Below are 25,906 nucleotides of genomic sequence, written 5' to 3'. Positions count from 1 at the left end.
TCCCCTCTCGCTAGCTTCATTATTGGTTTGGTTTCCAACTCTTCCTTCCCACTCTTGCCTCTTTATACAAGCTTAGGATGCCACGTCTGACCCTCCTCACTTTATATTAGCATGTGGCTTCTTCCACTCCTGACTTTCATCTTCCCCTCAGACCCTGCTGTGACTGGCTGTCCCAGTGTCAGACCACCTCAGGTACTAACACCCATTTCAACAGTCCTTTAATGTGTTTAAGTTTTTACTTTACAAAAATCACATCAAAGTAATGTTCTTGCTAAAACTATCCCAATGGCTTTAAACAGCTAATATGGAAACATATAATACTTTCTCATATTCCTCCCCCATCCACAGCCCTGGCATTTGCTTCCTTTCTAATTAACTGCTGTGTATTTTATTCTCTTTATTTTTGCTGTGTGATTTAATCGTCTATCGTGTAACAAATTACCACAAACTAAGCAGCCTAAAACGACACATATTTGTTATTGCACAGTTGCTGTGGGTCAGGAGTTTGGGCACGGCTTAGTTAGTAGAGAGTGGGCAGGATCTGGGAGAGGAGATGCTGGCCTAATTTCTCTGGATACAGACTTTCAATGGATAGAGCTGGGGGTTTTTTGTTGTTTTTTGAAATTTATTATTTATTTTTGCTGTGTTGGGTCTTTGTTTCTGTGCGGGGGCTTTCTCTAGTTGTGGTAAGCGGGCCACTCTTCATCGTGGTGCGCGGGCCTCTCACTGTCGCGGCTTCTCTTGTTGCGGAGCACAGGCTCCAGAGGCGCAGGCTCAGTAGTTGTGGCTCACGGGCCCAGTAGCTCCACGGCATGTGGGATCCTCCCAGACCAGGGCTCGAACCCGTGTCCCCTGCATTAGCAAGCAGATTCTCAACCACTGCGCCACCAGGGAAGCCCCTGGATAGAGCTGTTTTTTAGCCCCACATTTTAGCCCCTTCACCTTCTGCAATAAGCTGCAACTCCAAGTCCTGAGCCTTTCTGGATCTGCTGGTGGAATTGGCTCAATGCCTGTCAGCTTTCCGTTCCACTGAGTTTTGGGTCACACTGCTTACAGTAGCTACTGCTCCTCTGTCTGCTTGTTATCTTCCAAATATTTGTTGAAATCTTTCACCTGCAGTTATGCATTAGTCTGGGTCCTCCAAGAGGCAGATTTCAAGATACTATTAAATGTGCAAAGATTTTATTAGAGAACTGCCTTTGTGAGAGAATATGGGGAAGGAGCCAGAAAAGGCTGAGAGAGCATGAGACTGAGATGAGAATGAAGGAGAGGAGGGAGGAAGGCTGGGCGGAGCGTCCCGGACCACAGTGCGGTGTAAGGCCGTTCAGCAAGGCTGGTAGGAGTCCTTGAGCCAAAGCTGGCTGTTGGAAGAGTCTTGAGTCTCCCGGGAATGGGCTTGCCTTAGTTCCTTGCCATGCTCAGTCACTGGTAGGGAGCAATCTCAGGGAAGCATGTCTTGGGCCCAAACTCAGCCGTGGATTATAGGTGAGTTTCAGAGCACAGCAGCAGGGGGCCCTTTGTCAATTACACTCCAGTAGATGGAGGCCTGAGGAGTCTCATGGCTGCCACAAATGATTTCTTCTCTCATTCCCTTTATCCTTTGGATGATTCCTTTTTTGGGGGGAGTAGCGTGGCTGTGTTTGAAAAAAAATCCTTACTATATTTTAGTGGCATCTAAGGAAGGAAAGAAAATAGATGGTATAGTTCTATGTTCATTTTATCAATCGGTTGAACTAATTTTCTCTAAAACTTATTTAATATATTTGTACTTTAAAAAAAAGTTTAAAAGAAGGAGGAAAACGTGGTCAGAAGTGTCATAGGCAGAAAGCTGGAGGAGGAAGGAGACAGAGAAAAGGCTGTGTGATGTGTGCTAACTAGGAAGTTGCTCGTGGGTGAACTTACTGCTGGTTCCACAGCTGGGGGGTGGTGAAAGTCAGCTTGAAAGAGACTGAGGAGTGAGTAGGTGTAGACAAGTCTGTCAAGAAGTCTGGTGGTGAAGGGAAGGAGAAGAAGAGTTAACCTAGGGGTGAGCTGGGTAGAGGAAAGGGAGCTCCTAACAGGTTCATTAGTAGATATAAAGAGCCAGAATGCGGGGGAGAGATAGAGGATGCAAATAAGAAAGGACATTATGAACAGGGTCTAAGAGGAGGCAGGGGAGGGGATGGGATCAAGAATGTACGTGGATGGCTAGTTCAGAAAACAGGAGAGATGCTTCTCCCAGAGAGATAGGAGCAAAGGAGGGAGAGAGGTGCAGACGTAAAGAAATGTTTCAGTGTTTTATCAGTTAGGATTGCTTTTAGTTGCAAGAAGCAGAAACTTGACTACTGTGGTTATGTAAGTAGGGATTTATGTGATAGGCAGTTCAGAGCAAGTATGGCAGCAATAAGATGCTGCCAAGGACTCAGGATCCTTCCATCTTTCTGCTCCATCTTACTCTGTGAATGAATGAATGAATGAGCAAAATATTGGGAGATAACTATAATATTCCCATTGGGTCTTTTCTCATTTACTGTTTAACCCATTAATTGAATCATGGAAAACATTTTCCAAGGAATAAATATTACTTATACAGATCCCTAAGAAAAAAACGCTTTTCTCTTTCAGTGAAAACAGTGTGAATGATCAAACTGTGATTTGTTTAGATAATCTGATATGTTAACAAACTGAATATCACATTACTTTAAAAAATATGTAAATGAGGTAGGGACATGAAAAAAATCTAGATTCTGTGATGTTAAGTATTGAAAATAAAACCTTAATATGGGTACATTGATAGCAATTATGAGAAATTGTATCTGTACAGTATTAAAGCAAGCAGAGACCATTATATCTTGACACTAGTTTAGGTTTTATGGTAAAGAACGCTGGAAATTTTCTTTTTTCTTTTTTCCCCCCCCAGTTTTGTTGACAGACATCATTGTATAAAGTTAAGGTGTACAGCTAAATGGTTTCACTTACATGCATAATGAAATGATTACCATAGTAAGTTTGGTTAGCATCCATCTTCTCATATGGATATCATAAAAACAAAAAGCAAAAACAAAAGAGAAAAAAATTTTTTTATTATGATGAGAGCTCTTAGGATTTGCTCTCTTACCCACTTTCCTGTATGTCATGCAGCAGTGTTAGCTATAGTCGTCAGGTTGTACATTACATCCTTAGTACTTATTTATCTCATAACTGGAAGTTTGTACCTTTTGACCACCTTCCTCCAATCTGCCCTCCACCACCCCCGCTGCCCCTCTGGTAACCATAAATCTGATCTCTTTTTCTGAGTTTGGTTTTTTTTTTTTTTAAGATTTCACATATAAATGAGATCATACAGTATTTGTCTTTCTCTGTCTGACTTATTTCACTTAGTATAATGCCCTCAAGTTTCATCCATGTTATGGAAATGGCAGGATTTCCTTGTTTTCCTATGGCTGAATAATTTTCTATTTTATACATACATATAATAAATATAAATATATAAATGTGATTATATATGACATTTTCTTTATCCATTCATCCATCAATGGACACTTAGGTTACTTCCATGTCTTGGCTATTGTAAATAATGCCACTGTGAACATGGGGGTGCAGATATCTTTTTAGGTTAGTGTTTTCATTTCATTTGGCTATACTCCCAAAAGTGGAATTGCTCGGTCATATGGTAGTTCTATTTTTAATTTTTTGAGACTCCTCCGTACTCTTTTCCACAGTGGCTGTACCAGTTTACAGTCCCACCAAGAGTGCACAAGATTTCTCTTTTCTCTACATGTTTGCCAGCATTAGTTATCTCTTGTCTTTTTGATGATGCCAATTCCAACAGGCATGAGGTGATACCTCATTATGGTTTTGATTTGCATTTTCTTAATTATGTGATGTTAAGTATCTTTTCATATACCAGTGGCCATTTGTATATCTTCTTTGGAAAAATATGTTTAAGTTGTTTGCCCATTTTAAATTGTGTTATTTGTTTTTTGCTTGAGCTGTATGAATTCTTCATATATTTTGAATATTAACCCCATATCAGATATATGGTTTACAAATATTTTTTTCCCCATTCTGTAAGTTGTCTTTTCCCTTTGTTGATTGTTTCTTTTGCTGTGTGGATTTTTCTTTTTTGATGATTCTGTTTATATTTCACTATTAAGTTGTTGATTTATAATTAAAAAGTTAAAGAGCCCATACGGAACATTCCTTGAGATCCCCTAGAAGAAAGGCACTCCAAAAATATAAACATGGTCATCAAATTATTATCACATCATAAATGCACATGCAAGGATGGTCATTGAATTCTGGTAACTAGCTAGGTTCCAGTTGGAATGTTGGTGTGATTGAGTCTCTGTGGGTCTTCTTGCAATGGTCAGCCTGCAGTGAGGTTTCTTGGCGCTGGGGGAGGGTGAACAAGGTGGTGTCACCTATGTGATGTCTGAAGGCCTCTTCCCCAAATATTTCTCTACCTCCCATACAGGTCTGCAGTTCTTTTTCTTGGTGGCAGCGTGTGTGTGTGTGTGTGTGTGTGTGTGTGTGTGTGTGTGTGTGTGTGTGGAAGTGTTTTCCTTTGTTGCAGTAGAGGCATTGAGACCTTTACAGTACCTGTAATGATTATGCTTTTCTAAAGGAAGCGTTTCAATATCTGTGAAGGGAGAAGTATGTGAAAGGAGAGACTGGGTTCTCTGAAATCTAGCCCATTCCTAAATGTGCTGAGGATGAATCTAGATCCCAGTTCAAATGACTTTTGGTCTCTCACGCCTAAGTTCTCTCCCTTCCTCTAACTGCTTCAGAGAACCACAGGGCTGGAAGCAGCTGGGCATAGCCCTCTAATTTATCCTCCTGCCCTGTATCAGCAACTTGAAATCATTCCAGTGAAGTAAGTTTCTCTATTTTTAAAAAAATTAATCAATTAATTAATTTTTTGGCCGTGTTGGGTCTTCGTTTCTGTGCGAGGGCTTTCTCTAGTTGCGGTGAGTGGGGGCCACTCTTCATCGCGGTGCGCGGAGCCTCTCACTGTCGCGGCCTCTCTTGTTGCGGAGCACAGGCTCCAGACGCGCAGGCTCAGTAGTTGTGGTTCACGGGCCTAGTTGCTCCGCGGCATGTGGGATCTTCCCAGACGAGGGCTCGAAACCGTGTCCCCTGCATTGGCAGGCAGATTCTCAACCACTGCGCCACCAGGGAAGTCCAGTTTCTCTATTTTTAAACACCAGAATAGGATGTTCTTCAACATCCGTCAATCATACATTCTTTGTCTGGCAAGACTCACCCCAGAAATGCTTCCTTAAGCTAAACTTCCTAAACTGAGCTCCTCACCTGCAACTTTACAGCCTGTTTCTTGTTGGACTGCCATCAGAGATTAAGAACCCTTAATCATAGCCCTTCAGAATTCTTACCTGGAAGCCCTAATTAGGTGAGGGGTTATCTAACCCTCCTTTACTGAGGCTGTGCTTGGAGACCTAGGAACTCAGAGGCTGATGGATACGCTTTCTAGGTCTTAGTTTCTGCCTCTGAAAAACAAGGAGAGCAATATTCGCCCTTTTCCTCCTTGCATGGACCTTGTAAGGACCCAGTAAGATGAATGAAAGTACTCTGGGAAACATGAACAAATTCAGGGTATTATTTAAATACTTCTCACTTTCCCCTTGAGTCTTACTTTGCCACAGTTTAAGGCTTCTCTGTTCCTATAGCACCGGCTTTGGCATTTCATGGCATTTCTGTCAGGAGGCTCACAGCCCTCCAGCCACCCTCCCGCTCCTGCCACTGGCTCGCAGCTCTGTTCAATCTGCAGCACTGATTGTTAGGTCTGAATAGATTCCCCGGTCCACACAGACTCAGGTCAGTCTCTTCCTTTACTTCCTTTGTAACCTGCTAAATCCCTATAGACATGTGGTTCTCAATTGCGGGTGATTCTCTTCCCTTCCCCGCTTCCCACGAGGAGACATTTGGCAATGTCTGGAGTCATTTTTGGTTATCGTTATTGGTGGGATGTTTAGGGATGCTCGTCACCAATTCCAGTGTGCGTGTTGTTTTCTCCCACATCAATCTATTCTCTGACACCAGCTGAGTGTCCTATCATTCAACTCAATTCTGACGCTATCTACCCCAGAGGTGGTATCAGATTCCAAAGGTTAAGGGCACAGTCCCACAAGACTCCCCTCCACTTCAGATGACAATTTCAGGCCTAGGTTGTTACTCATGCTTCTGACCCACTGGCTATAAATCAGAGATTCCCACAACCCCTTCTGTGGGTTTAATTTGCTAGAGTGGCTCACAGAACTCAGGAAACCTGTATAATCACTAGATTACCAGTTTATTACAAAGGGTATTGAAGGATATGAATCAACAGTCAGATGAAGAGATATGTAAGGTGAGGTCCCGAACAAAGGAGCTTCTGTTCTCATGGAGTTTAGGGCCTGGCAAGGTGGTGGGTGGAAGTGTTTGGGTTCCCCAACACTCTTTAGCTTCTAATGAAAATATCAGTTGCATAAAGGGAGTTCCAAGTGTCTTCTTACTTTATTCCTTCTTCAGCCCTCCACCTGTATTCTCCTCTCCCCATGAAAATTATGAAGATGTTTATATACTTAACAGATGTTTAAGATTTGAGCTGAAAATTCCAAATTGATGGTGGACTCATCAGCAAAGAGAAACTGGGATTCATTCTCCAGTAATTTCTGGATTGGCAGTGGACAGACATGGGTTCTGGTCCAGGCTTTGCCTCTAAATAGCTGGGTTCCTTTTGACAAGTCTTAGAATTGTAGAGCCTTTGTGTTGGAATGGAATTAGGGGTCATTTAGTCCAACCTTCTTCTTTTTTTTTTTTTTTTACATCTTTATTGGAGTATAATTGCTTTACAATGGTGTGTTAGTTTCTGCTTCATAACAAAGTGAATCAGTTATACATATACATATGTTCCCATATCTCTTCCCTCTTGCGTCTCCCTCCCTCCCACCCTCCCTATCCCACCCCTCCCTATCCCTCCCCAAGCACCGAGCTGATATCCCTGTGCTATGCGGCTGCTTCCCACTAGCTATCTACCTTACGTTTGGTAGTGTATATATGTCCATGCCTCTCTCTTGCTTTGTTACAGCTTACCCTTCCCGCTGCCCATATCCTCAAGTCCATTCTCTAGTAGGTCTGTGTCTTTATTCCTGTCTTACCCCTAGGTTCTTCATGACATATGTTTTTTCTTAAATTCCATATATATGTGTTAGCATACGGTATTTGTCTTTCTCTTTCTGACTTATTTCACTCGGTATGACAGACTCTAGGTCTATCCACCTCATTACAAATAGCTCAATTTTGTTTCTCTTTATGGCTGAGTAATATTCCATTGTATATATGTGCCACATCTTCTTTATCCATTCATCCGATGATGGACACTTAGGTTGTTTCCATCTCCGGGCTATTGTAAGTAGAGCTGCAATGAACATTTTGGTACATGACTCTTTTTGAATTACGGTTTTCTCAGGGTATTTACCCAGTAGTGGGATTGCTGGGTCATATGGTAGCTCTATTTGTAGATTTTAAAGGAACCGCCATACTGTTCTCCATAGTGGCTGTACCAATTCACATTCCCACCAGCAGTGCAAGAGGGTTCCCTTTTCTCCACACCCTCTCCAGCATTTATTGTTTCTAGACTTTTTGATGATGGCCATTCTGACTGGTGTGAGATGATACCTCATTGTAGTTTTGATTTGCATTTCTCTAATGATTAATGATGTTGAGCATTCTTTCATGTGTTTGCTGGCAGTCTGTATATCTTCTTTGGAGAAATGTCTATTTAGGTCTTCTGCCCATTTTTGGATTGGGTTGTTTGTTTTTTTGTTATTGAGCTGCATGAGCTGCTTATAAATTTTGGAGATGAATCCTTTGTCAGTTGCTTCATTTGCAAATATTTTCTCCCATTCTGAGGGTTGTCTTTTGGTCTTGTTTATGGTTTCCTTGGCTGTGCAAAAGTTTCATTAGGTCCCATTTGTTTATTTTTGTTTTTATTTCCATTTCTCTAGGAAGTGGGTCAAAAAGTATCTTGCTGTGATTTATGTCATAGAGTGTTCTGCCTATGTTTTCCTCTAAGAGTTTGATAGTTTCTGGCCTTACATTTAGGTCTCTAATCCATTTTGAGCTTATTTTTGTGTATGGTATTAGGGAGTAATCTAATCTCATACTTTTACATGTACCTGTCCAGTTTTCCCAGCACCACTTATTGAAGAGGCTGTCCTTTCTCCACTGTACATTCCTGCCTCCTTTATCAAAGATAAGGTGACCATATGTGCATGGGTTTATCTCTGGGCTTTCTATCCTGTTCCATTGATCTATCTTTCTGTTTTTGTGCCAGCACCATACTGTCTTGATTACTGTAGCTTTGTAGTATAGTCTGAAGTCAGGGAACCTGATTCCTCCAGCTCCGTTTTTCGTTCTCAAGATTGCTTTGGCTATTTGGGGTCTTTTGTGTTTCTATACAAATTGTGAAATGTTTTCTTCTAGTTCTGTGAAAATTGCCAGTGGTAGTTTGATAGGGATTGCATTGAATCTGTAGATTGCTTTGGGTAGTAGAGTCATTTTCACAATGTTGATTCTTCCAATCCACGAACATGGTATATCTCTCCATCTATTTGTATCATCTTTAATTTCTTTCATCAGTGTCGTATAATTTCCTGTATACAGGTCTTTTGTCTCCTTAGGTAGGTTTATTCCTAGATATTTTATTCTTTTTGTTGCAATGGTAAATGGGAGTGTTTTCTTGATTTCACTTTCACATTTTTTATCATTAGTGTATAGGAATGCAGGAGATTTCTGTGCATTAATTTTGTATACTGCTACTTTACCAAATTCATTGATTAGCTCTAGTAGTTTTCTGGTAGCATCTTTAGGATTCTCTATGTATAGGATCATGTCATCTGCAAACAGTGACAGCTTTACTTCTTCTTTTCTGATCTGGATTCCTTTTATTTCCTTTTCTTCTCTGATTGCTATGGCTAAAACTTCCAAAACTATGTTGAATAAGAGTGGTGAGAGTGGGCAACCTTGTCTTGTTCCTGATCTTCGTGGAAATGCTTTCAGTTTTTCCCCATTGAGCACGATGTTGGCTGTGGGTTTGTCATATATGGCCTTTATTATGTTGAGGAAAGTTCCCTCTATGCCTACTTTCTGCAGGGTTTTTATCATAAATGGATGTTGAATTTTGTCGAAAGCTTTCTCTGCATCTATTGAGATGATCATATCGTTTTTCTCCTTCAATTTATTAATATGGTGTATCATGTTGATGATTTACGTATATTGAAGAATCCTTGCATTCCTGGAATAAACCCCACTTGATCATGGTGTATGATCCTTTTAATGTGCTGTTGGATTCTGTTTGCTAGTATTTTGTTGAGGATTTTTGCATCTATGTTCATCAGTGATATTGGCCTGTAGTTTTCTTTCTTTGTTACATCCTTGTCTGGTTTTAGTATCAAGGTGATGGTGGCCTCGTGGAATGAGTTTGGGAGTGGTCCTCCCTCTGCTATATTTTGGAAGAGTTTGAGAAGAATAGGTGCTAGCTCTTCTCTAAATGTTTGATAGAATTCGCCTGTGAAGCCATCTGGTCCTGGGCTTTTGTTTGTTGGAAAATTTTTAATCACAGTTTCAATTTCAGTGCTTGTGATTGGTCTGTTCATATTTTCTATTTCTTCCTGATTCAGTCTTGGCAGGTTGTGCATTTCTAAGAATTTGTCCATTTCTTCCAGATTGTCCATTTTATTGGCATAGAGTTGCTTGTAGTAATCTCTCATGATCTTTTTTATTTCTGCAGTGTCAGTTGTTACTTCTCATTTTTCATTTCTAATTCTATTGATTTGAGTCTTCTCCCTTCTTCTTGATGAGTCTGGCTAATTGATTATCTGTTTTGTTTATCTTCTCAAAGAACCAGCTTTTAGTTTTATTGATCTTTGCTATTGTTTCCTTCATTTCTTTTTCATTTATTTCTGATCTGAGTTTTATGATTTCTGCTAACTTTGGGTTTTTTTTTTTGTTCTTCTTTCTCTAATTGCTTTAGGTGCAAGGTTAGGTTGTTTATTCGAGATGTTTCCTGTTTCTTAAGGTTGGATTGTATTGCTATAAACTTCCCTCTTAGAACTGCTTTTGCTGCATCCCATAGGTTTTGGGTCGTCGTGTCTCCATTGTCATTTGTTTCTAGGTATTTTTTGATTTCCTCTTTGATTTCTTCAGTGATCACTTCGTTATTAATTAGTGTATTGTTTAGCCTCCATGTGTTTGTATTTTTTACAGATCTTTTCCTGTAATTGATATCTAGTCTCATAGCGTTGTGGTCAGAAAAGATACTTGATACAATTTCAATTTTCTTAAACTTACCAAGGCTTGATTTGTGACCCAAGATATGATCTATCCTGGAGAATGTTCCATGAGCACTTGAGAAAAATGTGTATTCTGTTGTTTTTGGATGGAATGTCCTATAAATATCAATTAAGTCCATCTTGTTTAATGTATCATTTAAAGCTTGTGTTTCCTTATTTATTTTCATTTTGGATGATCTGTCCATTGGTGAAAGTGGGGTGTTAAAGTCCCCTACTATGAATGTGTTACTGTCGATTTCCCCTTTTATGGCTGTTAGTATTTGCCTTATGTATTGAGGTGCTCCTATGCTGGGTGCATAAATATTTACAATTGTTATATCTTCTTCTTGGATCGATCCCTTGATCATTATGTAGTGTCCTTCTTTGTCTCTTCTAATAGTCTTTATTTTAAAGTCTATTTTGTCTGATATGAGAATTGCTACTCCAGCTTTCTTTTGGTTTCCATTTGCGTGGAATATCTTTTTCCATCCCCTTACTTTCAGTCTGTATGTGTCTCTAGGTCTGAAGTGGGTCTCTTGTATACAGCATATATATAGGTCTTGTTTTGTATCCATTCAGCCAATCTGTGTCTTTTGGTGGGAGCATTTAGTCCATTTACATTTAAGGTAATTATTGATATGTATGTTCCTATTCCCATTTTCTTAATTGTTTTGGGTTTGTTATTTTAGGTCTTTTCCTTCTCTTGCATTTCTTGCCTAGAGAAGTTCCTTTCGTATTTGTTGTAAAGCTGGTTTGGTGCTGCTGAACTCTCTCAGCTTTTGCTTGTCTGTAAAGGTTTTAATTTCTCCATCAAATGTGAATGAGATTCCTGCTGGGTATAGTAATCTTGGTTGCAGGTTTTTCTCCTTCATCACTTTAAATATGTCCTGCCATTCCCTTCTGGTTTGCAGTTTCTGCTGAAAGATCAGCGGTTAACCTTATGGGGATTCCCTTGTGTGTTATTTGTTGTTTTCCCTTGCTGCTTTTAATATGTTTTCTTTGTATTTAATTTTTGACCGTTTGATTAATATGTGTCTTGGCATATTTCTCCTTGGATTTATCCTGTATGGGACTCTCTGTGCTTCCTGGACTCAATTAACTATTTCCTTTCCCATATTAGGGGAGTTTTCAACTATAATCTCTTCAAGTATTTTCTCAGACCCTTTCTTTTTCTGTTATTCTTCCTGAACCCCTATAATTCGAATGTTGGTGCGTTTAATGTTGTCCCAGAGGTCTCTGAGACTGTCCTTAGTTCTTTTCATTCTTTTTTCTTTATTCTGCTGTGCAGTAGTTATTTCCACTATGTTATCTTCCAGGTCACTTATCTGTTGTTCTACCTCAGTTATTCTGCTATTGATCCCATCTAGAGTATTTTTAATTTCATTTATTGTGTTGTTCATCGTTGCTTGTTTCATCTTTAGTTCTTCTAGGTCCTTGTTAAATGTTTCAATGTTTCTTGCATTTTTTCCATTCTATTTCCAAGATATTGGATCATCTTTACTATCATTATTCTGAATTCTTTTTCAGGTAGACTGCCTATTTCCTCTTCATTTGTTAGGTCTGGTGGGTTTTTATCTTGCTCCCTCAACTGCTGTGTGTTTTTCTGTCTTCTCATTTTGCTTATCTTACTGTGTTTGGGGTCTCCTTTTTGCAGGCTGCAGGTTCGTAGTTCCCGTTGTTTTTGGTGTCTGTCCGCAGTGGCTAAGGTTGGTTCAGTGTGTTGTGTAGGCTTCCTGGTGGAGGGGACCTAGTGCCTGTGTTCTGGTGGATGAGGCTGGATCTTGTCTTTCTGGTGGGCAAGTCCACATCTGTTGGTGTGTTTTGGGGTGTCTGTGGACTTATTATGATTTTAGGCAGCCTCTCTGCTAATAGGTGGGGTTGTGTTCCTGTCTTGCTAGTTGTTTGGCATAGGGTGTCCAGCACTGTAGCTTGCTGGTCGTTGAGTGAAGCTGGGTGCTGGTGTTGAGATGGAGATCTCTGGGAGATTTTCGCCATTTGATATTATGTGCAGTTGGGAGGTCTCTTGTGGACCACTGTCCTGAAGTTGGCTCTCCCACCTCAGAGGCATAGCACTGACTCCTGGCTGCAGCACCAAGAGCCTTTCATCCACACGGCTCAGAATAAAAGAGAGAAAAAGTAGAAAGAATTAGTAGAAGTAGAAAGAAAGAAGGAAAGAAAGGAGGGAGGGAGGGAGAGAGGGAGGGAGGAAGGAAGGAAGGAAGGAGGGAAGGAAGGAAAAAAGGAAAGAAAGAAGATAAAGTAAAATAAAATAAAGTAAGATAAAATAAAATAAAATAATTCAAATAAAAAATAATTTTTAAGAAAAAAAATTAAAACAAACAAACAAAAAAACAAAACCAAAAAAAAAAAGACGGATAGAACCCTAGGACAAATGGTGGAAGCAAAGCTATACAAAATCTCACACAGAAGCATACACATACACACTCACAAAAAGAGGAAAAGGGGAAAAAAGAATAAATCTTGCTCTCAAAGTCCACCTCCTCAATTTGGGATGATTCGTTGTCTATTCATGTATTCCACAGATGCAGGGTACATCAAGTTGATTGTGGAGTTTTAATCCGCTACTTCTGAGGCTGCTGGGAGAGATTTCCCTTTCTCTTCTTTGTTCTCACAGCTCCCGGGGCTCAGCTTTGGGTTGGGCCCCGCCTCTGCGTGTAGGTCGCCAGAGGGCGTCTGTTTTTCTGCACATACAGGACGGGGTTAAAGGAGCAGCTGCTTCGGCTCTGGCTCACTCAGGCCGGGGGGGGGGGGGGGGGGGGGCGGGGAGGGAGTGCAGGGCGGGCCTGCGGCGGCAGAGGCTGGCGTGACGTTGCCAGCCTGAGGCGCGCCATGCGTCCTCCCGGGTAAGTTGTCCCTGGATCCCGGGACCCTGGCAGTGGCGGGCTGCACAGGCTTCCCAGGAAGTGGGGTGTGGATAGTGACCTGTTTTTGCCCACAGGCTTCTTGGTGGTGGCCACAACAGCCTTAGTGTCTTATGCCCGTCTCTGGGGTCCGCGCTGTTAGACGCGGCTCGCGCCCGTCTCTGGAGCTCCTTTAAGCAGCGCTCTTAATCCCCTCTCCTCGCGCACCAGGAAACAAAGAGGGAAGAAAAAGTCTCTTGCCTCTTCGGGAGGTCCAGACTTTTCCCTGGACTCCCTCCCGGCTAGCCGTGGCGCACTAGCCCCCTGCAGGCTGTGTTCACGCCGCCAACCCCAGTCCTCTCGCTCCACTCTGACCGAAGCCCGAGCCTCAGCTTCCAGCCCCGCCCGCCCCGGCGGGTGAGCAGACAAGCCTCTCGAGCTGGTGAGTGCCGGTCTGCACCGATCCTCTGTGCTGGAATCTCCGCGCTTTACCCTCCGCACCCCGGTGGCTGTGCACTCCTCCGCGGCTCCGAAGCTTCCCCCTCCGCCACCCGCGGTCTCTGCCCACGAAGGGGCTTCCTAGTGTGTGGAAGGCTTTCCTCCGTCACAGCTCCCTCCCACTGGAGCAGATCCCGTCCCTATCCTTTTGTCTCTGTTTATTCTTTTTTCTTTTGCCTTACCCACGTATGTGGGGAGTTTCTTGCCTTTTGGGAGGTCTGAGGTCTTCTGCCAGCGTTCAGTAGGTGTTCTGTAGGAGTTGTTCCACGTGTAGATGTATTTCTGGTGTATCAGTGGGGAGGAAGGTGATCTCCGTGTCTTACTCTTCCGCCATCTTCCCGGAGCTCCGAAGATCTACTTCTGTAGTCCAACCTTCTTTTGACAAAGGCTTTTCGTCTACAATAATCCTGCCTAATGAGTATCTAGTCTCTGTATTTTCAGGCCTCACTGTGTTCATCGTTATGATTAGGGGAGTTGATCTTCAGTTTGAATCAGGGCCCAGGGTGAGAGTGGGAGGGTTGAGAGGGAAGAGGCCAGGACTCTGAAGTCTAAATGTACTAACATTACGTCTAGCAGAGGCCAAGCTCTAGATATATGGTATGAATAAAAACCCTTGGGGAATTAAACTCCATACATTCCCTCCTTTACAGGTCTGGCCAATAGTGAGGGAAAGTTCTGAGACCTTGAGACACTTGGAGTTTGATCTGGAGCTGCGAGCAGGTACCTCAGCGTTTTTAAAGGAAGATGAATTCAGCATGTCAAGTGAGTTGTTTTCTTACTTGAGCTGAGTATTATTCCATGGTTGAGCAGCCTTCTTCCTTGCTTCAGGCTTTCTCTTCTTCCTATCCCTCCCTTCCCCTCCCCACTACCTTTTTTTTTTTTTTAATAGCATGCAAATTTCAAGGGTGTGCAGTTGGGTCTGGCTGAAATCAGCTGAGTGTTTACAGGGTTTATCCAAGGAAGAGCCCTTGGGTCATTGTCATGGCAATTTTGATAATCCTGGCTGTCCAGGGCAATCTAAGAATGCCTCCCACTCTCCAGTCTCAGTCACTTCTTGGGACAAATAGGGCTTGCTTACCCCTTTTGGGGTCATATATGTGGGGAAAAAAAAAGAAAAAAAAAGAGTTCTCAAAATTTCAGTTATTAAAAACCCTGGACAAAAAACTTCTGTCAAAAACTTCATCTGGAGTGAGAAAAAGACTGCAAACCCTGGGCGAGTCACTAATGCAACTAGACAAATAGGCCATTTCTGCACAGCTACATTGCTTCTTCATTCTCTGTCAACATGTCTATACACCCTCTCCAATCCAACCTCTCACTGCTGTACTCAGATCTGGAATATGAATTCCTTAAGGCCAGGGATCTTTTCCAATTCATCCTGATGTCTCCAGTGCCTAGCACTATGCCTAGGCACTTAATAGGAATTTAATAATGTTTGCTGGATGAATGAAGAAGTGAGCATAAGATGGCAGAGGGATGTGTAAGGCAACTCCTGCTAGACAGATATTGGATGAAGGTAGGAGTGAGTGGTATGAAGAGACAGGGGCTTTCAGTCCAGTTGCCAGGACATAATATAGAAGGGTGTGAAGCTGGTAGGGTATAATGAGGATGCCACACCTGAGTGGCAAGGCCTTAGCCAAGGTTCTTGAGCATGGAATGGAAACCATGAAGATCAATGCCAAGAAAAGTAAACCTGGTGTCAAAATCTGTGGAGAACTGGAGTTGGAAAGAACTTGGAGGCAGAGAGACCAGCTAGGAGTGAATGTGAGACTGTCTCTTTGAAAAAGTACAGAGTGGAGAAAGCAGTGCTGGGGGAGCCTGGGAGACCTGTTATTCCAGGTCCATTCATCTGGCCAGGAGCACAGCCAGGAGAGAAATTCAAATGCCTGAAGAGTTGGGCACCAACTTAAACATGAATGTTCATAGCAGCATTATTCATAATAGCTAAAAAGTGGAAACAACCCAAATATCCATCAGCTGATGAGTAGATGAACAGCATGTGGTATATCTATATAATGGAATATCATTTGGCAGTAAAAAGGAATGAAGTACCAGAACATGCTACAGTGTGAACCTTGAACACATTGTGCTAAGTGAGAGAACCCAGTCACAAAAGGTCACATGTTGAATAATTCTGTTTATATAAAATGTTCAGAATAGGCAAATTGGTAGAGACAGAAAATTGGTTAGTAGTTGCCAGGGCCTGGGGGAGGGAGGAGTGGGGAGTGATTGCCAATGTATGCGAGATTTTTTTTCGAAGTGATGAAAATGTTCTAAAATTAAATATTGGTGATGGTTGTATTTGTGAATATACTAAAGCAAATCAAATTATATACTTTAAAAGGCTGAATTGTATGGTATGTGAATTATGTCTCAATAGAGCTGTTATTAGAAAACAGAAGAGTCAACCACCTGACCTAAAGGTTTAAGGGTCTCCTGGGCTCTGGAGGAGACGATGCAGAGAATAAGAATTAGCAATAGACCCTTAAAGCAGGTTGTTCATGTTAGTAATTAATTGTGTGTGTGCAAACCAATTCACAAGTCTGCAAATGGCCGTCTCCTTTTTCTTCCCATTTATTCCAAATGTGGGCTGGTACAGATGCAGCTTAGGTGGGGTTCACCTGTGCGGAGTGCACAAGTCCCCCCAGCTCCTGCTAGCTGCCCCCAAGTGAAGGAGCCCCAGGGCTCCCGTGGGCTCTTGCCCCATGTGGCTCAGAGATCTTTGTAAAGCATCTCCTTCAGGTTTCACCTGCTCTTATTGTAGCCCCTCTTTCTCTAGGACTCAGTTTCTGCTGGAGGACAATTTTAAGTGATAGAAACTGTTTTGTTTTCAAGATGGCTCCTTTGACCCATGGTTCTTAAATCAAATTGTGAGCCATTATACCATTAGAATGAGAGGCTTCCCTGGAAGCTACTAGGACTGTGCCCATAAACCAGCTCTCCCAGGTGTTCCCTGGTTGTCTAGTGGTTAGGGTTCTGGGCTTTCTCTGCCGGGACCCAGGTTCAATCCCTGGTTGGGGAACTGAGATCCTGCAAGCCATGCAGTGGGATAGATTGAGAGTTTGGGATTGACATATACACACTACTGTATTTAAGATGGATAATCCACAAGGACTTACCATATAGCACAGGGAACTTTGCTCAATATTCTGTAATAACCTAAACTGGAAAAGAATTTGAAAAAAGAATAGATACATGTATATGTATAACTGAATCACTTTGCTGTACACCTGAAACTAACACAACATTGTTAATCAACTATGCTCCAACGTAAAATAAAAATTAAAAAAATAAAACACCACAGCTCTCCAGAAAAGAGGTTAAGTAGCAAATGGCAGAGCCAGGAGTAGAGGCTCTGTCACTTGGATTCCAAAGCAGGTGCTTTTAATCACTGCACTGCCCCGCTCACTCCTAAAACCCTCACAGGAACTCAAAAGATCCCCAGCTGTAAGGTCTTCAGAAAGGAAATGGCCCAAGCAAAGAGGCATCTTGGACTAAGTAAGACAAGAAAATGGGTATCATTTTAACCTCCACTATGGTTGATTTCAAACTACCAATCTGATGTCATTGAACATAGAGTAGGGAAGGGAGGAAGAGAATTGGCTGTTTTTTTTTTGTTTTGTTTTGTTTTTTTGCAGCCACACAAGGTGGCATGCGGGATCTTGGTTCCCGAACAAGGGATCACACCCATGCCCCCTGCATTGGGAGCGTGGAGTCTTAATCACTGAACCGCCAGGGAAGTCCCCAGGATTGGCCTGCTGCAGCACACCATTGCACTCAGGCCTTTTGGGCAAGTACACCCTGGTGGCTCTTTCACCAGCTCTTCAGACACGTTTAGATGGGTTTATGCTAGGGTATTCAGAACACATGACAGGTTTCCACATTTTTCCCCATATCCACTTGTTTGATACTTGTGCAGGCACACAGGACAGGGATGAAGTATTAGTGAGGAAGTGATACACAGGTTTGATGTGAACAAATTCCATAGCAAACTACTGATAGAGGTGAGATTGAAATTCCAGATTTCTGATGGAGCCAAGTTGGTTTGCTATCCTGTCGGTTTTGGAAGGCCTATGATTATGTAGGATGTATCCATATAAATTTATATGGGGCTTAAATGTAAAATGGTGGACTTCTTTTTGCGTATTTTATCTAGTTCCTAGTCTTCAATCTGGTGGAGAAACCTAACCTTTAGCATGCTATCCTCAATCACTTTTCTTAGGTTTCCATCCTCAGTTTTGCATTTTTCTTAAATTAAAACCATCATCACAATCTAATTTTAGAACATTTTCGACAAGCCCCCAGAAGACACTCCGTACGCATTAATAGTCGCTCTTTATCCTTGCTCCCTCGCCACACTGTTCTGACCCATTTCCAGGCACTGATCTACTTTCTGTTTCTGTGGATTTGCTTATTCTGGACATTGCAGGTAAATGGAATCATATAATATGTGGTTTCAGTGTGTCTGGCTTCTTTCATTTAGCATAATGTTTTCAAGTTTCCTCTGGGTCATAGCATCTATCGGCACTTTATTCTCTTTAATTGCCAAATCATATTATGTTGTATGGGCATACCACATTTTGTTTATCTGTTTATAATTTGATGGACATTTGGCTTGTTTCCACTTTTTGACTACTATGAATAATGCTACTGTGAACATTTGCATACAAGTTTTTGTGTGGATGTCAGTATTTCTCTTGTGTATGTATCTTGTAGTGGATTTGCTGGGTTATACGGTAATTATATGCTTTAACCTTTTGAAGAATTGCCAACCTTTTTTCCATCATGGTTGCACCATTTTACAGTCCCAGTTTTACCAATACTGTATAAGGGCTCCAGTTTCTCCATATCGTCACCAACACATGTTATTATCTCTCTTTTTGATCATAGCTATCCTATTGCACGTGAAGTGGCATCTCATTGTGGTTTTAGTTTACGTTTCACTAACGATTGATGAAGTTGAGCTCCTTTTTATGTGATTATTGATATCTTTTTTGGAGAAGTATCTGTTCAAATTCTTTGCCCATTTGCAATTTGGATTGTCTTTTTATTGGTGAGTTGTAAGCGTTCTGGATATATCATATATATATATTGTCAGATATATTTCTTGCAAATATTTTCTCCCATTTTCTGGAATATCTTTTCACTTTCTTGATTGTATCATTTGATGCACAAACGTTTTTAATTTTGATGAAGTCCAGCTTATTTGTATATTTTTCGTTGCTTTTGTTTTTGGTGCCTTATTTAAGATATTTAAGTATAACCCAAGGTCATGAAGATTTATTCCTATATTTTCTCCTGGGAGTTTTGCATTTTTAGCTCCTACATATAGGTTTATGATCCATTTTGAGTCCATTTTTGTTGATGGTGTGAAGTAGTGATCCAAGTTGGATATCCAGTCGTCCTAGCACTATTTCTTGAAGGACTATTCTTTCTCCATTGAATTGTCTTGGCATGCTTGTCTAAAATCATTTGACCATAAATGTGATAGTTTATTTTTGGATTCTCAGTTCTGTTCCACTGATCTATATATCTGTCCTTATGCCAGTACCACCCTGTCTTGATTACTTCGTAATGAGTTTTGTAATTATTTTATCATAAAAAGGCATTGGATTTTGTCAAATACTTTTCTGCATCTGTTGAAATGATCATGTGGTTTTTAATACTTTACTATATTAATAAGGAGGTTAAACCAACCCTGCAACTCCCTTTTGCTTTTAACTAAGACCATGAAAAAGTTGGAAAAGCCTGGCTGCTGCCTTCTGTTGCTGTGGGAGATCTTGCTTTTGAACTAGGCTCAGCCTAAAGGTGACTATGTATAATTATCTTGCTAAGCCTAGCCCTGGGATTCATTCCCAGGAGAAACTGGGATCTGTTAGCTATGTATCCTTTGGGGATGTTACGGAATGAATGTTTGTGTCTCCCCCCCACCCATATGTTGAAATCCTAACCCCAATGTGATGGTATTGGGGAGGTGACCATGTCTTGAAGGTGGAGCTCTGATTATTGGAATTAGTGCTCTTATAAAAGAAACTCCAGAGAGCTCTCTTGCCTTTTTTTCATCATTTGAGGACAGAAACAGAAGATGGCCATGTGTAAACCAGGAAGTGGGCCCTCACCAAACGCTGAATCTGCAGTGTCTTGATCTTGAACTTCCCAGCTTTCAGAACTGTGAGAAATAAATGTTTGTTGTTTCAGCCATCCAGTCTATAGTATTTTTTGTTACAGCAGCCCAAAGGGACTAAGACAGGGGGCAATGAGATGGATATGTCTTATCCAAAGGGTAAGAAATGGGGCTGACAGGGCCAGATGCAGGGCATGGTCAAAGGTGTTAGAACTGGGAAGTCATAAATGGCCTGAGGCTCATGGTTGGACATGAGTGGGATTCACAGGCAGGTGCACAGACATGTGTCTTGGGCAGGGACCAGAGTGGAAAGGAGAACAGGAAGACTGGAGTGGGGGACAGTTGATGAGGTAAGAAAAGATAGAATCTGAGGCAGTGTTGTTTTACAGCTTCCATACCATCTCACCTGGGACCGATCCTCTCTCTAGGCCTTCAGCATACTGTGGTACCAGCCTCTCATCTAGAGTGATCCTGGACTTCTCTCAATACCATGCTCCCAGCCACTGCGGCTTTCTCAGTCCCTGAACACTCCCTGCTGCTTTCTTCTGGCCTCTGGACTGGTTTGTGGCTCAGTCAAGGACTGGGCGGGTAGAGGCTACTTTTTCTAAGGCCTCAGGTTGTTGATGGTCAAAGCCCTCTGGGTCCCAGGAGCTGGTCCTGCTACCTGGTGCTCAGCATGACTGTGGATAGATTTAGGGTGGCATCCACTTTATTGTATTAATTTCGTCCAAGGTAGCTCTTGGTCTGGGACATTTCCTTTCTGAAGGTCTTATGCCAGGGATCTTGTGACCTAATGTGAATGTTTCATGAGAGAGTAAGGCAGTCCAGTGATTAAGAGCACTGTCTTTGGAGTCAGAGAGACAAGAGCTCTGCCATCTGCTACTTACTTAATCTGTCTAAGTCTCAGTTTCCTTATCTGCCAAATTGCAATACTGTGAGTACCTACTTCTTAAGTTTTATCTGAGATGTATCCGTAGTTTGTAAACATGAGTGTTCAACAGCAAATGCTGCTATAATTAATGATAATTATGATGGCACAAATGCTCTGGCTTCTTCACTCCCCCCTAATGATCATCTGACATAGCATCTAGTGCATTTTGGAGGGTATAGTTAGTGGCTTTTGAACCTGGAGATAAAAGTAGAAAAACAAAAATAGAATAGAAAAATTTTTTGACAAGTTTGTGTGGACATGCATGGAAAAATGAGCTCCTGCATTTGCATTTGATTTAGTTTCTCCAGTGGAAAAAATGCTAATGTGTATCATTAAATGGCTGTGCTTAATCCTGTAATTGAAGAGAGAGAAGAAGTCATTAGCAAGTTGATTATTATTATTAATACTCAGGGTAATCAGGCTCATTTGTAGAGGCTGATTAAAAGTGAATATCCAAGTGAACACACTGGGTTTAAATTAATGAAAGTTGGAGCCCCAAGTATTTAAGACCATAATCTGTGGTACCACAGTAAGATTAAAGCGACTAAGTTATTGGCAATATTTGCAGAGGAACACGTGTGTGTTTTTTCTTTGCCTCTCTAAATAAAAATGAGGAGTAGATATTTCCAGGTCTGATCCTTTAATTAAACCTTTTCATTTTTCTCATTCAGATATTAATAGTTTCATTCATTCATTCATTCTCTGACAGTCACATGGACTTTTACAAATTCTGACAAGGCCTGATAGAAAGTGCCTCAGTGGAGACTTTTTTGAATCAGCTCACCATCAGTCATTCTTTATTGACTTACACATTTACATGAGGTTAAACACTCAGCACCAACTTACACATTAGATGGCAGATCCTGGCAGGATACTGGGGCTCTTGACACGAGAATATTGCCTAATTTTTGGTCATGCTGCCCTTCAGTCACCTGCTAAGACATCGAACCATTTAGTGCTGGCATATGTTGCTTTAGGAAAGATGTGTTTTCCAGAAAATGAAATGTTTGCAAGTTAAATTCTATTTTAAGTGTTACAAGGTAGCTCTCCCCTTAAATTATTTGGTGCGTCTTTTAGAAAGAGCTGTCAGGTGTCCTCTGCTTCTTATGCCTTCAGTCGTTCCCTTTCTCCTACTTCTTTTCTGCCTGGGAAGGTGCTCAGATGACTCCAGTATCCCCAAATCCTTGCTCTCAGCCCCTGGCAACCACCAATCAACCCTCTGTTTCTATGAGTTCAGTTTTTCTTAAATTCCATATATGTATAAGTGCTATCATATAGTATTTATCTTTCTCTGTCTGACTTATTTCATTTAGCAGAAAGCCCTCAAGGTCCAACCGTATTGTCACAATGGCAGAATTTCCTTCTTTTTATGGCTGAAAAATATTCCATATATATATGCATAGATATATGTTTCCATGTCTTGTTTCCATGTCTTGCCTATTGTAAATGATGCTGCAGTGAACGTGGGGATGCAGATAGATATCTCTTTGAGATAGTGATTTCATTTCCTTTGGATATATTCAGAAGTGGAATTGCTGGATCAAATGTAGTTCTCTTTTTAATTTTTTGAGGAACCTCCATGCTGTTTTCCATAATGGCTGTATCAATTTACATTCCCACCAGTAGTGCACAAGGGTTCCCTTTTTTTCACATCCTTGCCAGCATTTGTTATCGCTTGTCTTTTTGATCATAACCATTTTAACCGGTATGAAATGATATCTCATTTTGGTTTTGATTTGCATTTCCCTGGTGATTAGTGATGTTGAGCACCTTTTCATGTGCCTATTGGCCTTTTGTATGTCTTCTTGGGAAAAATGTCTACTCAGTTCCTCTGCCCATATTTTATTTGGATTATTTGTTTTTTTTGCTGTAAGTTATGTGAGTTCCTTGTATATTTTGGATATTAACCCCATATCAGGTATATGATTTGCAAATGTTTTCTCCCATTCAGTAGGTTGCCTTTGCATTTTGTTGACTGTTCCTTTTGCTGTGCAGAAACTTTGTGCTTTGATGTTGTCCCACTTGTTTATTTTTGCTTTTGTTGCTTGTGCTTTCGGTGTCATATCCAAATATTGCCAAGACCAATATCAAGGAGCCTTTTCCCTATGTTATCTTCTAGGAGTTTTATGGTTTCCGCTCTTAGATTTAAGTTTTTAATTTATTTGGAGTTAATTTTTGTGAGTGCTGTAAGTAGGGTTCCAGGCCATTATCCTTCTCAGTGCTTCCTTGCTATACTTTACTCCAAGCATCTAATACCCTCTTTCTTTTCTCATTTCTACCAACTTTGTGACTCTAGGCAAGTCATGTAAACATTCTCAGCCTCATCTCAACTGTATAATGAACATTATATTAATGTTCTCCTGGATAAGTGTGAGGATTAAATATATTAGTCCTACATAAATGTATGTATAACGTGTCTAGCATAGCACCAAACATATAGTACACACTCAATAATTGTTATTTCCTTCCTATTTTTCTCCCTTCAGAAACTTGCTTTCAAAACAAGGCACTAAAGACTAATAAGACTGTTTTTAAGGAGTTACCATTCTTTGTGGTATTTGCACTTTATTCTAGATAATTAGCTCAATCATTTACTCCTTTATTCCATATCAATGGGTATTTTTTTGGGGGGGTGCTGTATATATTCCAGAAACTATGTTAACGTTAGCAGTTAAAAAATAAGCAACAAAATATTAGGGGTCTGTTCTTGAAATTTTACCTAGTTGGTTTGAACCTAAACACACAGACCTGGTAAGATACTTGAGTCATCTTAGTAGTATGTTAAAGCTCACATCATCAGGGTCTCTTTCCTCTCTGAAAATGTCACTATCAGTGGGACGCCTAGAAATGGTCACCGGAGTTGAGAGCACTTTATCACCTCTGAAGGCAAGTGCAGAAAGAGAGAGACACAGGAAAGGCAGCACACCAAACACCAATCTTCCCAAATGTTGCTGTTTTGTCTTAAGAAGCCTGTGTTTTTGTAGCAGACCTGTCTGACAGAGGTGCCTTTGGCATCATTCTCTAAGGATCCTAGACCTCATGATAAAATGATGTAGAATATCCTGTAGTGAGAGGCGCTGCGATGAGTCAGAGATTTCCTTGGGGCACTTTAGCCATAACAGAGATAGGACCGTATGCAGAACTAGGGGAATTTGGGAGACAAGACATTGAAGGGCTGGGGCTGTATGAAGGGTATGGATGATTAGAGCAGGGACACAGTCCTTCTGTATTTCTTAGTACTTTTTTTTTTTTTTTTTTTTTTTTGTGGTACGCGGGCCTCTCACTGCTGTGGCCTCTCCCGTTGCGGAGCACAGGCTCCAGACGCGCAGGCTTAGAGGCCATGGCTCACGGGCCCAGCCGCTCCGCGGCACGTGGGATCTTCCCGGACCGGGGCACGAACTCGTGTCCCCTGCATCGGCCGGCGGACTCTCCACCACTGCACTACCAGGGAAGCCCTCTTAGTACTTTTTAATCCAGAGAGCTAAAGCAGCCTCTCAACTTGCCTGTGAAGAGAAGAACTGGCATAATTTCTACCCACTTTACAGGCGAGGAACTGAGAAGCACAGAGAGATTCAAGGCATCTCTTACCTGGCTCCAGCTTACCTATTCCTTTTTATCTTCAATACCTTAGTATCATCTTCTGCAGCCATCACACCACTTTTTAAAAAAATCATTCCCCAGTTATACCAGGTTCCCCTCCCAACTCTGGTGTAGGGGAGAGCGGTGTACTGATCCCATCTTACAGGTGAGAAAACAGGAGCTCAGGAAGCTTAAATGACTTGCCTGAGCTTACCTGCTTAGTCATGGCACAGTTGGGACAAATTTAGGCCTCCAGACTGACAGTCCATTTCCTTGACCTCCCTGCCCTTCAAAATGTAGGGAAGCAGAGGTTCTAGGAAGCCTCCTCAGGGCATGCTGAATCTCTACTCCCGGGACCACAGAGCAGGTGGAAGAAGAAAGGAAGCACTACATAACCATCCGGCTCCATTTATTCCTTTTCCGTGGATTCTCCTGGCAACTGAATCACTTCCCAGAGTCAGCCTTTCGTGATGGTTGTAAAAACACAGTTTCGCACACAACACCCTGAACTGTAAACTCTGGTAAATAGGATCGGGGGAGATTTAAGTGGAAGGGACAACTGCTATAAAAACTTAACAGGAATTCATTAGGCTCCGCAGATAAAACAGATAAAAGATCCATAACCACACGCAGGAAGTGAAAGGAAAATTCCTAAATCATTAAGAGGCAATGAGGTCTTGCCACAAGTCACTAATCGGATCATCCTCAGGGGCGCTGGCTCAAGTATCCAAAGGACCCCGGAGCAGGGAGGCTCCTTTGCCCACCACTTTAGATGGGAGCAGTGTCCTACTGGCAGGCATGGTTGTGTCAGACATCTAATGTCACCTGCGGGATACTACCATTTCTCTTTGGACCATTTCTTTATGTCTCTATATTCCTATCATCTGCTTCTTGCTCTTCCGTCCTTTGTTGCTTTGATTTCTCCTGCTTTCCCTCCAGCATCCCTGTTCGTTTTCTTCTTTCTCCACCCACCTCTGCCCTTACCAGCTCTTCTGCACCTTCTCTCCCTGTTTTTATATTTCCCACCCTCCTCAGACTCTGTCAGTGTTCTTGCCTTTCTCTTCTTCTTCACCCTCATCTCCCACTGCATACTCTCCCTGGAGGATTCAGCAGTCTTCCCCGTCTGCTGTGTGCAGGCTAGGGGCGGAGGTGGATTCACCAGACACTCTTCTCTGTCTTCCTCATTTACATTTCTTTCAGCACTTTTGTGTGACTGGGAGGTCCAGGGGGCTAGAGTATAACATAACCAGTTGATTTGGTCCAAAATTGTTTGCTTTTATCACCAGATCAGATGTCCTCGGATTTCTTTGTAAAAACCAAACAAAAGTAGGCTGAACAATACCGCACCGTTTCTTTGGAAATTTAAAGGGACACAATTGAAAAGAATAGTAACTGTTATGAAATGTGCGGTGCCTCTTTCTCACCTCATGCTAAAGAGGCAGATTTTTCTGAAGAGGTTGGTATGGCTTTCCATCCTCCTGTTCTCCGACCTTCCCTCAGTAGAGATATAACAGATTCTCAAGAATTGAGCAGTATTTTATTGCAATTTTTTAACAGTTTTTGAAGTAATTGCTTGTAAGTGGAAATGCAGAACTAAAGAACT

At 41.6% G+C, this 25,906-nt stretch overlaps 1 protein-coding gene across 15 annotated transcripts in view; it reads left to right on the top strand.

Moving 5' to 3' along the window:
* GTF2A1L (general transcription factor IIA subunit 1 like) overlaps positions 1–25,906 on the top strand; it is a 959,941-nt gene that overhangs the window by 139,230 nt on the left and 794,805 nt on the right. For 13 of the 15 annotated variants that reach the window (XR_013831083.1, XR_013831084.1, XR_013831085.1 and 10 more), the window contains exon 10: positions 14,320–14,431. Coding sequence is in view for 2 of the 15 variants with exons in the window: in XM_079941093.1 (XP_079797219.1) it covers positions 14,320–14,457 (138 nt within the window). In the remaining 13 variants the exon portion in view is untranslated. Of the gene's footprint in view, positions 1–14,319; positions 14,936–25,906 lie in introns of those variants that run through there. The other 2 variants (XM_079941093.1, XM_079941090.1) reach the window with 1 other exon arrangement.

Source organism: Stenella coeruleoalba, assembly GCF_951394435.1.
Source record: "Stenella coeruleoalba genome assembly, chromosome: 13".
In the NCBI taxonomy this organism is placed as follows: Eukaryota; Metazoa; Chordata; class Mammalia; order Artiodactyla; family Delphinidae; genus Stenella; species Stenella coeruleoalba.
The sequence above is the reverse complement of the archived record's forward strand: the minus strand, read 5'-3'. Positions and strand labels throughout refer to the sequence as shown.